We start from the raw sequence: 16,045 nt of genomic DNA on the forward strand, positions 1-16,045 counted from the left end.
CCTCGCATTTACTTCTCTTACAACCCAATCTATAAATATATTAAACAACCACGGTGACATCACACATCCTTGTCTAAGGCCTACTTTTACTGGGAAATAATTTCCCTCTTTCCTACATACTCTAACTTGAGCCTCACTATCCTCGTAAAAACTCTTCACTGCTTTCAGTAACCTACCTCCTACACCATACACCTGCCACATTGCCCCCCTATGCACCCTGTCATACGCCTTTTCCAAATCCATAAATGCCACAAAGACCTCTTTAGCCTTATCTAAATACTGTTCACTTATATGTTTCACTGTAAACACCTGGTCCACACACCCCCTACCTTTCCTAAAGCCTCCTTGTTCATCTGCTATCCTATTCTCCGTCTTACTCTTAATTCTTTCAATAATAACTCTACCATACACTTTACCAGGTATACTCAACAGACTTATCCCCCTATAATTTTTGCACTCTCTTTTGTCCTTTTTGCCTTTATACAAAGGAACTATGCATGCTCTCTGCCAATCCCTAGGTACCTTACCCTCTTCCATGCATTTATTAAATAATTGCACCAACCACTCCAAAACTATATCCCCACCTGCTTTTAACATTTCTATCTTTATCCCATCAATCCCGGCTGCCTTACCCCCTTTCATTTTACCTACTGCCTCACAAACTTCCCCCACACTCACAACTGGCTCTTCCTCACTCCTACAAGATGTTATTCCTCCTTGCCCTATACACGAAATCACAGCTTCCCTATCTTCATCAACATTTAACAATTCCTCAAAATATTCCCTCCATCTTCCCAATACCTCTAACTCTCCATTTAATAACTCTCCTCTCCTATTTGTAACTGACAAATTATAGACAATAAATAATTTTTTTCAACACGTCGGCCGTCTCCCACTGATTACCAATTAATATTATCATTTTAATTTAATGTAAGGGGCTTGGACCTTCAGCAAGCATGCATGAGCGTGTTAGATATGAGCAAATGGAGACAAATGGTTTTTAGATCTTGACATGCAGTTGGAGTGTAAGCAAGGTAACATTCATGAAGGGATTCAGGGAAACCAGCAGGCCAGACTTGATTCCTGGAGATGGGAAGTACAGTGCTGGCACTCTGAAGGTGGGGTGTTAATGTTGCAGTTTTATAACTGTAGTGTAAGCATGCCTCTGGCAAGACAGTGATGGAGTGAATGATGATGAAAGTTTTTCTTTTTCAGGGCCACCCTGCCTTGGCAGGAAACGGCTGACGGATTAATAAAAAAAATATATGATAAGCTTCAATAAAGTAATTTATCATATGAGAAAATATTCTATGGATTGATGACTAATTACAAGTGATATACAGCAGGACCCCCGTATTGGATCACTACGACAAGGTCCTAGATGCACTAGAAGACAAAAAGAATGCAGATGTAATATATACAGACTTCGCAAAAGCCTTCGATAAGTGTGACCATGGCGTAACAGCGCACAAAATGCGTGCTAAAGGAATAACAGGAAAAGTCGGTCGATGGATCTATAATTTCCTCACTAACAGAACACAGAGTAGTAGTAGTCAACAGAGTAAAGTCCGAGGCAGCTACGGTGAAAAGCTCTGTTCCACAAGGCACAGTACTCGCTCCCATCTTGTTCCTCATCCTCATATCTGACATAGACAAGGATGTCAGCCACAGCACCTTGTCTTCCTTTGCAGATGACACCTGAATCTGGATGACAGTGTCTTCCATTGCAGACACTGCAAGGCTCCAGGCGGACATCAACCAAATCTTTCAGTGGGCTGCAGAAAACAATATGAAGTTCAACGATGAGAAATTTCAATTACTCAGATATGGTAAATACGAGGAAATTAAATCTTCATCAGAGTACAAAACAAATTCTGGCCACAAAATAGAGCGAAACACCAACGTCAAAGACCTGGGAGTGATCATGTCGGAGGATCTCACCTTCAAGGACCATAACATTGTATCAATCGCATCTGCTAGAAAAATGACAGGATGGATAATGAGAACCTTCAAAACTAGGGAGGCCAAGCCCATGATGACACTCTTCAGGTCACTTGTTCTATCTAGGCTGGAATATTGCTGCACTAACAGCACCTTTCAAGGCAGGTGAAATTGCTGACCTAGAAAATGTACAGAGAACCTTCACGGCGCGCATAATGGAGATAAAACACCTCAATTACTGGGAGCGCTTGAGGTTCCTAAAACTGTATTCCCTGGAATGCAGGCGGGAGAGATACATGATTATATACACCTGGAAAATCCTAGAGGGACTAGTACCGAACTTGCACACGAAAATCACTCACTACGAAAGCAAAAGACTTGGCAGACAATGCAACATCCCCCCAATGAAAAGCAGGGGTGTCACTAGCATGTTAAGAGACCATACAATAAGTGTCAGGGGCCCGAGACTGTTCAACTGCCTCCCAGCATACATAAGGGGGATTACCAACAGACCACTGGCAGTCTTCAAGCTGGCACTGGACAAGCACCTAAAGTCGGTTCCTGACCAGCCGGGCTGTGGCTCGTACGTTGGTTTGCGTGCAGCCAGCAGTAACAGCCTGGTTGATCAGGCTCTGATCCACCAGGAGGCCTGGTCACAGACCGGGCCACAGGGGCGTTGACCCCTGGAACTCTCTCCAGGTAAACTCCAGGTATCCGCGAAGGATACGTTCCAAGTATCTCATGCAGATATTGAAACTGCGGATAGTAGAAAACCCAATATATAGACATACCTATTATGAAGTTTAATTCATAAATTACCCACAATAAGTGGAGAATTATCACTGATGGGAAGCACTTCAGTGCCTTCTCTTAGGCTCTGAAGAACTTCCACCATCACTACTTTTGCACTTTGAGGACAGTATTAAGCAAAATTAAGATTTATTTCTGGGCCACGGTAAACTGCGGATAACTGAAACCACAGATACCGGACCCATGGATACGGGGGTCCTACTATACTTACACTAATTATGAAGCGATACCAATATACTTACACATGAACACATTATTTCTTGCTTTCAAACTTTTGTAAAAAAATAATACACATGAATGCTACATCATGTAGAAGATTTTCTTTGCATCAAAGGTATACAATACTGACAGGTTGATGAATAAGATACATATGCAACACCTGGATATCTTTATTGTAGTGATGTTTAACATACTCGGAAGGCTTTACCAGTCTAATATAGAGGCATGAAGATGAAACTATACACTGGAGCCAGAAGAGAGGTGCAGCAATTGAAGATATTGTCACAAGTGAGCAGGGCTCACTGGTAGAAGCAGGTCAGGTCCATAATGTTGGCCATAGATTTAGCAATGGCACTGCAAAATATGTGGAGATGCAGTAGTTCAAGACATGGTCACAGGTCATTATTAAGTATCATGCCCACCTTATAGGCATTACCTACTTCTGAAAGTGAGTCTAGCCCACCTGTGACAATGTCTTTAACTGCTGCCTCTATCTCTTCTGCAACTCTAATGCTAAATATGTGGCTCACATTACAAGCATGACTTACATCAACTGTAACACCTCTTCCTTGGCTCTGGTAAGTAATTAGAAAACAAATAACCCACACCTAAGAAAGGTAACTTAGTGTCTTTGCTCTTTGGTCACACAACTCTAGTTGCTGCTGACCTTTTTTCAATGCTCTTAACAATCTTACTCCTATCAATTCAAAACTGAATGGGAATCCAATTATCTGCATTCTTTCTTAATGTTTATGGCTATCACTTTTTGAAGGTCACAGGAGGCTATGCATCTTTGACCCCTCAATTTCTCGACTTGAAATTTCCACTCTTCACAGATTATTCTCTCACCTTGGCTATTATTCTGGCTACTCTCATACTAAATGGACTTTCTTCTCTCCCAAACTCCTTTAATAATAATAGTAATAATAATAATAATAATAGGAGGAGGTGCGGGATTACCAAAACTGTTGTCCAGAGGGCTGAGGAAGGGTTGTTGAGGTGGTTCGGACATGTAGAGAGAATGGAGCAAAACAGAATGACTTCAAGAGTGTATCAGTCTGTAGTGGAAGGAAGGCAGGGTAGGGGTCGGCCTAGGAAAGGTTGGAGGGAGGGGGTAAAGGAGGTTTTGTGTGCGAGGGGCTTGGACTTCCAGCAGGCATGCGTGAGCGTGTTTGATAGGAGTGAATGGAGACAAATGGTTTTTAATACTTGACGTGCTGTTGGAGTGTGAGCAAAGTAACATTTGTGAAGGGGTTCAGGGAAACTGGCAGGCCGGACTCGAGTCCTGGAGATGGGAAGTACAGTGCCTGCACTCTGAAGGAGGGGTGTTAATATTGCAGTTTAAAAACTGTAGTGTAGAGCACCCTTCTGGCAAGACAGTGATGGAGTGAATGATGGTGAAAGCTTTTCTTTTTCGGGCCACCCTGCCTTGGTGGGAATCGGCCAGTGTGATAATAAATAAATAATAATAATAATAATAATAATAATAATAATAATAATAATAATTTTATTTTGACATGATACATGGTTGCACCAAGGAATATAATAGTTGGGTGTACATGCCAAAAGCCTCTTTGTATGCAGAGCATTTCAGGCAAACTTAAAATTAACTTAAGATTAATAAGGCAATAACAGTTCATTTTTTTTTTTTCAACAAGTTGGCCGTCTCCCACCGAGGCACGGTGACAGTTCATTTTTTTTTTTTTTTTCAACAAGTCGGCCGTCTCCCACCGAGGCAGGGTGACCCAAAAAAGAAAGAAAATCCCCAAAAAGAAAATACTTTCATCATCATTCAACACTTTCACCACACTCGCACATTATCACTGTTTTTGCAGAGGTGCTCAGAATACAACAGTCTAGAAGCATACACATATAAAGATACACAACATATCCCTCCAAACTCCCAATATCCCAAACCCCTCCTTTAAAGTGCAGGCATTGTACTTCCCATTTCCAGGACTCAAGTCCGACTATATGAAAATAACCGGTTTCCCTGAATCCCTTCACTAAATATTACCCTGCTCACACTCCAACAGATCGTCAGGTCCCAAGTACCATTCGTCTCCATTCACTCCTATCTAACACGCTCACGCACGCTTGCTGGAAGTCCAAGCCCCTTGCCCACAAAACCTCCTTTACCCCCTCTCTCCAACCCTTTCGAGGACGACCCCTACCCCGCCTTCCTTCCCCTATAGATTTATATGCTTTCCATGTCATTCTACTTTGATCCATTCTCTCTAAATGACCAAACCACCTCAACAACCCCTCTTCTGCCCTCTGACTAATACTTTTATTAACTCCACACCTTCTCCTAATTTCCACACTCCGAATTTTCTGCATAATATTCACACCACACATTGCCCTTAGACAGGACATCTCCACTGCCTCCAACCGTCTCCTCGCTGCTGCATTTACCACCCAAGCTTCACACCCATATAAGAGTGTTGGTACTACTATACTTTCATACATTCCCTTCTTTGCCTCCATAGATAACGTTTTTTGACTCCACATATACCTCAACGCACCACTCACCTTTTTTTCCCTCATCAATTCTATGATTAACCTCATCCTTCATATGGTCATTAAATGAGTTACAATGAGTACAAGAGAACTGAGTATTCTATTAGGCAATCTATTAGGAAATATCTGTTTTTTGCCTTCCCTTTATTTCCAATTTACTAAATCCTAACACCCACCATCCTTTAGATATCAAACTTACTTTTCACCAAAATAATACCCTTTGTAGTAATCTAGTTCATACTTCTCCTGCCACTGGTGCTTTATGTGTCTACTCCATTTCCTGTTTTTCTGTTCTTCTAGCCCTCTCCAATACTCTGGTGAAACTGGCAACTCTCTTTCTGACCTTCAAGAACACAAAAGAAGTGTTATCCTTGCCGACACTAATAATGCTCTTTTTTCTCATGTTAGAGATCAGTCATCCTATTAACTGATCCTCTGCAAAAAACTGTCTACCCTTCTTCTGGGCTTCATGGATGTCGTCTTGTTAAAGCAGCCCTTACCTGGAGTTTACGTAGAGATGCCTCCCTGTTTTATTACTATGTCAAATGCTCTAATCTTCAGAACACTTATGAATTGACCTGACCTTTGCCTCCTCCCCTCTTTTTCCTATTCACCTGTCTTCTGTATTTTCCTTGCCTTTCCTGTCTTTTGCCTTGTTGAGTTGTTCTGGATAGGGGAAGGGGAGGGAAGAGATTTATCCTTCAGAGGTTCTGTCCTACATCTGTGGGCCAGTGGCTCTCCTTCAGTGCTTTTTTGGTTTCTCAATCTATTGTATTACCACTAGTACAAACACTAATTTTTTCACTACCACACTCTTAACCCTTTCAGGGTCGACAGGCCCTCTCAGAGACTTGTTCTCAGGGTCGCCCAAATTTAAAAAAAATCTTATGAAAAGACAGAGAATCTTTTCTTGATCATAATGACACCAAAAGTATGAAATTTGATGGAAAACTTACGGAATTATGCTCTCGCGAAGTTAGCGGTCTCGATGATGTTTACGCATCGGCGATTTTGCCCACTTTGAGCCCTATTTTCAGCCAATTCTACTGTACTAGTTGACAAAAATCATGAATATTTCGCTAGAACTCCATTTTTTCTATCGAATGAGTGCAAGAAACCACCTATTTACCGATTTCAACTATCCAATACAGTGGTCATAATTTAGCAATTTTGCCAATTTCACACAAATTTCAAAAGATGCCAATTTCCAAATAGGGTCCAGAATAAACAAGAAAGACATTCCTGGCACTAAAATGACATTTCCTCTGTTCATTAGTCATGTCCCAATGCCCCTCTTACATTCTTTTGCTTTCTACTTTGAATTTTTATTCTCACAAAAAATAGATTTACTGTTATGCAGACTATTGCATTAGTGTAAAAAATGGTATAAATAATATCGGCGCACTTGTGAAGGAATATTAGACTCACCAGTTGACGTGTATTGGACGCTTAGCATGATTTGTTTACTTTTGAACTTTGGTAAAAATCGAACATTTCTGCTACTTTGAGCTCAATTTCAAGGTACTTTTCATTGTAAAATCAGTCAAAATCATCTCAATTTCTGTAATATGTCTTCCATTCTATAGAATGAGACCAGGAAAACTAGAATACAGCAATAAATACCATACGAAAATACAGTGCAAAGTCGCTGTTTTAATCCAAAAACACGGTAAAAGTTTTTTTTTTCTCATTACGCACTGTGTGCTGCAAGATTTTTTTTATACTGTGCACACTGACCACATAGACCCATTCTTTCATATGTAGGCTTACCAGCTTTCTCTCACTAGATTTGAGGGCACCAGAATTTAGGTGTACTAGTACGTCAAAAACCCTGGTGCCTAAGCCGTACTAGTACGGCCAAAACCCTGAAAGGGTTAACCATTACTTGTACCCTAGTAATTACATTACTACTACTACTGCTTCCAAATATCTACTTCTATCACTGCTGCATTACTATTACTTCTACCACCATTACTACTATTACCGTCTTCTTTCCCCCTCCTCCTGATTCATCTTTGGGCCTTCTCTGCCTTTTTCTCATTCAGCTGTGACTTGACAATGGACCAGGTCAGGCAAAAGCATTGTCATAAATTTTCTCTCCTAAGTGCAGGTTATTTGTATATTGTTCCAGCCATGGTACTGTGACTTTTATTCTCTGTATTAGACCAATACAGCTTGCTGTGCAGATAAATTGTCATTACAATACGGATACCCAGGTGTTGCATGACTTAATTAAGATTGTCTTTATTTTTTCATTTAAGCTATGTTAAGTTCCTCTTCATTAAAGTCCGATACCTCTAGCCTTTTTGAGATTACTCAATGTAAATGTATGCATGTATGATATATTTATGTGTATTTGTAAAATGAAGAGTATAAACATACTTGTGGACCCTTTATACATAGTTCCCCCTCTCCTTCATTGGGTCCAATGGCTTCACCAGTACTAATATCAATAATCTTGGCCATAGTGTTGGGAATGACTACTCCTATAGAGCCCACTACATGGTTGTCTTTGGGTGTTAGATGTGTCACTGGAGAAGTTTCAGTCATTCCATAACCTGAAAGAATATAAAGAAAAACATCAGCAATGATAACCCTTAAAGCAACATCGGGTTACTGTCGCTGAAATCCGTTGATAATCTTTCCAAGGAAGAGACCTATAAAATTTGACAAGACCCCCAGGAACCTATTTACTACTACAAGGCAAATGGACAGCAAATGTGAAGAGACTTGGTCACATGTCTTAATTTGCCTAGGAATGAACCCAGGACCTTTGGCCATAAGGTGAACATGCCGTCATTAAGCTATGAGTCAGTGTTTACAGTACAGTACTGGGAAATTTAGAGACATAAATGCCATATGCTTTTATACCTATTAAAAATGTACCTATATCTACAGCATGCCTCTTGTATATTTAATATAATGCTACTTAACACTTTTAAATAGAAAATGATGTGCCACTGTCAATAATATATTAATTTTGGAGAATATTAGTCTTTTCATACAGTAATATTACTATAATCTCATATGTCTTCCTTAAACCCAAAATAGGATTAGCCTAGTGTTATTAGACCCTCACACTCAGGAAAAATACACAAATGTATATCAGATACATCAGTGGAAAAGCAACAAAGTGTAGCTCATAAGCAACAAACACAACAAATCCCTTTAGAACACGAAGCTATGCAAAACCTTTACTACTTAACTATTACTGAGTAGAGATTTACTGTCATGTTTTTATTAGTCCACTGAGGTAGAGTGACAAAAAAGAAAAAAGGATACCTTGCACTGTCATTCATTCAATCACTGTCCTGCCAGAATAAATCAGACAGAAAACAAGTTTCAAGCAAAAAATTCTTAGCTGGAGCCATACAACAGGATTATTTATATCCAAGCCTGGGGTCTACCAGTAGACCCATGCAAAAGCAGACACCCCAGTTCTACTGAAGGCTTTATTGTCAGAACACTTGTCTTTTTTAAATAACATGGTACACTTTCTTACAAGATCACAGACGTTAACCCGTAAACGGTCCAAGCAGATTTTTCGTTCACATGTGTAGTGCTACAAAATTAGATCTACGTTTTTTTTACATATTTGCAAATATAAGAAAAAAAAAAGTAGATCAAAGTTTTTTTACACATTTTCAAATATAAAAAAACAAAAAGAAGATCTACTTTTTTTTACATGCTTTCAAATGTTGAAAAAACGTATATATACGTTTGGACCGTTTACGGGTTAATACTGTTCAATACATGGAATATATTTACACAAGTACACTTGCCACACCAGTATATATCATGTAACAGAAGTAGCGTATTTATGTTGAAGCACTACACGGACTTTGTTGTTTCTGAAATCAATTTACCCAGGGGACTGTAACAATAATGGTCAATTTTGGACATAAGGACTTGGTCCATTATTTATAGACTGTCTGTCATCTGAATTTTGACCATTATATCTGAAATACACTAAATCAAGGCTTTAGAAAGCTGTATTTTATATTTGAAGGAAAAGGGACAAAACACTAAAATCTTTTTATTTCTGCTATTTCTCTGACACTGGTCAGAGAAATAGCAAATATCTAACTTAACCTTAAGGAAGAACTTAAGGCATCAATGAAATTTAAAAAAAAAAAAACCTAAATATTTCTTTTCTTATGCCAAATCCAAGGCCAAAATAACATCCAGTATTGAACCCCTGCTTATATGGGACTTACACAGATGACAACAAAGAAATGAGATACTAAAGTCTCAGTATGACTCAGTTTAGTGAGCCATTAACCAGACTAAGATTTGAAAATCTAAATTAATTTTTTATGACAGAGACTCAAAATTTGGTCAATTCAAAAATCTATGATATTATCTTAACACCACAAAACTTCAAAAAAGCAATAAATAACATGCCCATGCACTCAGCTCCTTTCACATGCCTTCAGCACTCTATGGAGAGGGAGCATGGACACAAGGGTCCTCCCACAATCACTAAAAACAACAGACATAGCCCCTCCACAAAGGTGGCAGCAAAGCATTACAGACCTATAGCAGTGATGTCCCATATCATAAAAATCTTTGAAAGGGTTCTAAGAAGCAAGATTGCCACCCACATAGATATCCGTCACTTACAAACTCAAAGTAACATGGGTTTAGGGCAGGCCGTTTCTGCCTGCCTCAACTACTAGACCACCATGATAAGGTCTTAGATGCACTGGAGGACAAACAAAATGCAGATGTAGTATACACAAACTTTGCAAAAGCCTTTGACAAGTGTGACCATGGTGTAATAGCATGCAAAATGCATGATAAAGGAATAACAGGAAGTTATTTCTTTATCATTCCTTTATCTCTATTCCTTTATTCTCTAAAAGTTGGTAGATGGATCTGTAACTTCCTAATAAATAGAACACAAAGAATAATAGTAAACAGAGTTAAGGCTGAGACAGCCACAGTGAAAAGCTCTGTTCCACAAGGCACAGTACTTGCTCCATCCCGTTACTTATCCTCATATTTGACAAAGACAAAGATATAAGCCACAGCACCATGTCTTCCTTTGTAGATGACACCTGAATATGCATGATGGTGTCATCCATCAAAGACACTGCAAGATTCCAAGTGGACATCAACCAAATCTTTAAATGGGCTGCAGAAAACAACTGAAATTCAATGAAACAAATTTCAATTACTCCATTACAGAAAACTCGAGGAAATTAAGGGTGCATTGGAGTATAAAACAAATTCCAATCACACAATAGAGCAAAAAACTAAGGTGAAGGACCTAGGAGTGATAATGTCGGAGGATCTCACTTTCAGAGATCACAACATTGTATCCACCACATCTGCTAGGAAAATGATAGGTTGGATAATGAGAACCTTCAAAACTAGGGATGCCAAGCCCATGATGATTCTCTTCAAATCATTTGTTCTCTCTAGGCTGGAATATTGCTGCACACTAACAGTCCCTTTCAAAGCAGGCAAAATTGCAGACCTGGAGAATGTACAGAGAACTTTCGGGGCACGTATAAGAACAATAAAGCACCTAAATTACTGTGAATGGTTGAAGTCCCTTGATTTATACTCCCTGGAATGCAGGCGAGAAAGATACATGACAACATCATCTTCTTTCAACAAACTGGCCATATTCCACCGAGGAAGGTTGGCCCAAAAGAAAAAAGGAAAGTTTCTCCTTTTAAATTTAGCAATATATAAAGGAGAGTGTGAGCAAAGTAACATTTATGAAGGGATTCAGGGAAACTGGCAGGCCGGGCTTGAGTCCTGGAGATGGGAAGTACAGTGCCTGCACTCTGAAGGAGGGGTGTTAATGTTGCAGTTTAAAAACTGTAGTGTAAAGCACCCTTCTGGCAAGACAGTGATGGAGTGAATGATGGTGAAAGTTTTTCTTTTTCGGGCCACCCTGCCTTGGTGGGAATCGGCCAGTGTGCTAATAAAATATAAAAAAAAATAAAGGAGAAGGGGTTACTAGCTCCTTGCTCCTGGCATTTTAGCTGCCTCTTACGACACACATGGCTTATGGAGGAAGAATTCTGTTTCACTTCCCATGGAGATAAGAGAAAATAAACAAGAACTAGTAAGAAAATAGAAGAAAAACCAGAGGGGTGTACGTATATATATATATATGCTTGTACATGCAAGTGTAGTGTGACCTAAGTTTAAGTAGAAGTAGCAAGATGTACCTGAAATCTTGCATGTTCATGAGACAGAAAAAAGACACCAGCAATCTTACCATCATGTAAAACAATTATAAGCTTATGTTATACACTCGCTTGGCAGGACAGTAGTATCTCCCTGGGCTGCTGCTGCCTTCCAACCAACTACCTAGAGCATGATAATATACACTTGGAAAATCTTAAGAGGGACTAGCCCCAAACTTGCACCTGAAAAATCAATCCCTATGAAAGCAAAAGACTGGGCAGGAGATGCAGCATCCATCCAATGAAAAGCAGGGCCGCCACTAGTACACTAAGAGGCAACTGCTTCCCAGCATACATAAGAGGGATTACAAAGAAACCTCTGGCTGTCTTCAGGAATGCACTGGACAGGCACCTAAATTCAGTACCTGACCAGCCAGGCTGTGGCTTGTATGTCTGTTTATGTGCTGGCAACAGTAACAACCTGGTTGATCAGGCTGTGATCCACCACGAGGCCTGGTCATAGACTGAGCCATGGGGGCGTTGACCCCCGAAACCCTCTCCAGGTATCTCCAGGCTATTGAAGGTAATGAAGGTAAATGAAGAGTCAGAAAAAATGCAAAACATTAACTTACAACTACAGCACAGTACTAAAAGGTGAGAAAATATCATATAATAAGATGGGTAATAAATCCTTTTAGGTCATATCATTCACTCACCTTCCTGAAAAATAATTTCAGAACCAAATTTCTTGATGAAATTGTTAATGAGAGTTGAACCTGCTGGTGCAGCACCACTGCTTACAGTGTGAGTATGGCTAAGATGCTCAGGCTTCACTAAAGGGTGGTGAGCTAAGAAGCTCACAACTGGAGGAACTGAGTGTAGGTAAGATATCTGAAAAATAATTGTTTTATTTTAAAACAAGTCACTAAAATAACTTCTCGCAAAGTATTCCATATACATGTACCTTATTTTATTTATTTATTTTATATCTTTGCAAACAGTACATTGAGATTTTGTATTTACAATAGTGGGTTGCAATGCAAAGAGAGCCTCTATTATGCCTAGGCATTATGGGCCAACTTAACATTATTGGCTTACAGTCTACTTAACACTAAGGATTATATCATAGTTGTACAGTAGGATAGTAATTATTTCATAGTTGTACAGTAGATTATTAATTATAAATGAATCAAAATTTGTATAAGACAAAGATATATTTATATTCGAAAATGCTTTTTGTGAAAACAACGATTCAATTATATTCCTGTCAACAATGGATAAAAGGTTCAAAGTGATTGTTGAAGTTATGATGTGGGAGTACATAAGTGAGTATGTGTGTACTGAGTATTGAGCATTTAGTCTAGGGTGATTAAGTGGCTTTTGAGAAGAGTCTTAAATTGATTTTCAAACTGGGTTACTTTAATATCTTCTGGTAATGAATTCCATATTTTGGGACCCTTTATGTGCATAGAGTTTTTACACAGTGTGATATGGACACGAGGTATATCAAACCAAGATCTGTGTCTTGTGTTGTGGTCATGTGTCCTGTTTAGGTTGGTGAGGAGAAGTTTGAGTGGAGGGTTTATATTTGCGTGTATTGTTCTGTGTATGTAGTAGGAACATGAATAAGTATGGGTGTTCTTAATGGTGAGCAGATTCAGACTTGAAAATTGGTGGAGTATGCTGGCGGGAGTGGGAATTTGTTATCATTCTTACTGCTGCTTTTTGCTGGGTTGTTAGGGGTTTTAGGTGATTGGATGTTGTTGATCCCCATGCACAAATTCAATATGTAAGATAATTTTGTTCTAATAATGTCGCTTTAAAAGCCATGATTCAATATTCTGTGTTATGTTATTTTAACCCTTTGAGGGTTTTGGTCGTACTAGTACGTCTTACGCGTAGGGGTTTTTGACGTACTAGTACGCATAAATTCTAGCAGCCTCAAATCTAGTGGGAGAAAGCTGGTAGGCCTTCATATGAAAGAATGGGTCTATGTGGTCAGAGTGCACAGTCTAAAAAAAATCCTGCAGCACACAGTGCATAATGAGAAAAAAAAAACTTTGACCATTTTTTTGGAATAAATCAGCGACTTTGCAGTGTATTTTCGTATGGTATTTATTGTTGTATTCTAGTTTTCTTGGTCTCATTTTATAGAATGGAAGACATATTACAGAAATTGAGATGATTTTGACTGGTTTTACAATGAAAGGTGCCTTGAAATTGAGCTCAAAGTAGCAGAAATGTTCGATTTTTACCAAACTTCAAAAGTAAACAAATCGTGCCAAGCGTGCAATACACGTCAACTGGTGAGTCTAATATTCTTTCACAAGTGCACCAATAATATTTATACCATTTTTTACACTAATGCAGTAGTCTGCATAACAGTAAATCTTATATTTTTTGTGAGAATAAAAATTCAAAGTGGAAAGCAAAAGAATATAAGAGGGGCCTTGAGACGTGACTAATGACTAGAGGAAATGTCATTTTAGTGCCAGGAATGTCTTTCTTGTTTATTCTGGACCCTATTCGGAAATTGGCATCTTTTGAAATTTGTGCGAAATTGGCAAAATTGCTAAATTCTGACCACTGTACTGGATAGTTGAATTTCATAAATGGGTGGTTTCTTGCACCCATTCGATAGAAATAATGGAGTTCTAGCGAAATATTCATGTTTTTTGTCGACTAGTACAGTGAAATTGGCGGAAAATGGGGCTCAAAGTGGGCAAAATCGCCGATGCGTAAACATCGCCGAGACCGCTAACTTTGCGAGAGCATAATTCCGTAAGTTTTCTATCAAATTTCAAACTTTTGGTGTCTTTATGATCGGGAAAAGATTCTCTATCTTTTCATAAGAGAAAATATTTTTTTTTTTTTAAATTTGGCCGACCCTGAGAACGAGTTTCGGAGAGGGCCTGTCGACCCTCAAAGGGTTAATATTCAGAGTAGATTAGTGAGTAATAAATGATTTGTATAGATGTTTGTGGCAAACAGCCTTGAAGAGATGAGGTGAATAAATGTGTGTGTTGAATTTCAGATGGCTATCAAGGTGTATACCTAGGAATTTGCCCTCTTCTAGTTTAGGTTCTGTATACAAAGGAAATCAAAAATATACAAACCAATGGAGATCAAATGGCAAAACAATATTGAGACAGACTCAAGAAATATTGTAATTTTTTTTAACACATCAGCCGTATACCACCTAGGAGTGGTGACTCAAACATGGAAATACATTCACTATTACTAATTCCTTAGCTGTCATTTCAGAAATGCAGACATCATAATTCAGTTTTTTTTTTTAACACACCAGCCGTCTCCCACCGAAGCAGGGTGACCCAAAAAAGAAACACTTTCACCATCATTCGCAGAATCACTGTCTTTGCAGAGGTGCCCCAGGTATGACAGTTTAGATGTCACTCTAAAGAGCCAATATCCCAAACCCCTCCTTTAAAGTCCAGGCATTGTACTTCCCATCTCCAGGACTCAAGTTCGGCTAACTAGTTTCCCTAAATCCCTTCACAAAATATTACCCCGTTCACACTCCAACAGCTCGTGAGGTCCCCAAAACCATTCATCACCATTCACTCCTACCAAACAAGCTCGCACATGCCTGCTGCATGTCCAGGCCCCTCTCACACAAAACCTCTTTTACCCTCTCCCTCCATCCTTTCCTAGGACAACCCCTACCCCTCCTTCCCTCCATTACAGATTTATACACCCTCTAAGTCATTCTATTTTGCTCCATCTTCCCTAAATGACCAAACCAACTCAACAACCCCTCTTCAGCCCTCTGAATAATACTTTCTGTAACTCTACACCTCCCAATTTCTACACTATGAATTCTCTGTATAATATTAACACTGCACAATGCCCTTAGACACGACATCTCCACTGCCTCCAGCCTCCTTCTCGCTGTAGTAACCACAACCCATGCTTTACTCCCATGTAAGAGTGTTGATACCAGTGGGAGACATCAGACCGTTAATCAGAGATGCATTTTTTCATAATTTAAAATCATGTTTAGCATTCTATCCTAAGCTACTTTAATGACCACAATTATTCCATTAAGTTTAATGTCACTGCAGCTTTTTAAGCATTCTCTCACACTAGATGAAAATTTTTTTTAATGGAAAGAAGTGGAATCACCTTACCTTGTGCTTTTCCAAAACATCGACAAATAATTTTGGGTCAAAATTTGGTAAGGTTACAGATTTGGCTCCGCAGAGAAGTGAAAGTCCCATACAAGTGACCATTCCATATATATGAAAGTATGGTAGAAGACCCATGAACACTTCTTGATAGCCATCTGCAATATTGATAGTAGTAATATCAAATGACAATCATCAAAATCATAATAATAATTTAGCAGTAATTTCAATCATAAATCACAATGTAATTATCAGAGAATTTTA

At 39.0% G+C, this 16,045-nt stretch overlaps 1 protein-coding gene across 2 annotated transcripts in view; it reads right to left on the reverse strand.

Moving 5' to 3' along the window:
* Positions 1 to 16,045, reverse strand: part of LOC128690904 (uncharacterized) — an 87,971-nt gene that overhangs the window by 11,798 nt on the left and 60,128 nt on the right. For both annotated transcript variants that reach the window (XM_070088319.1, XM_070088320.1), the window contains exons 5-7: positions 15,785 to 15,939; positions 12,353 to 12,527; positions 7,873 to 8,048 (exon numbers count right to left, since the gene is read on the reverse strand). In XM_070088319.1, coding sequence (XP_069944420.1) covers positions 7,873 to 8,048; positions 12,353 to 12,527; positions 15,785 to 15,939 — 506 coding nt within the window. The remainder of the gene's footprint in view (positions 1 to 7,872; positions 8,049 to 12,352; positions 12,528 to 15,784; positions 15,940 to 16,045) is intronic.

The sequence above is a fragment of the Cherax quadricarinatus genome, chromosome 24 (genome assembly GCF_038502225.1).
Source record: "Cherax quadricarinatus isolate ZL_2023a chromosome 24, ASM3850222v1, whole genome shotgun sequence".
NCBI lineage: Eukaryota > Metazoa > Arthropoda > Malacostraca > Decapoda > Parastacidae > Cherax > Cherax quadricarinatus.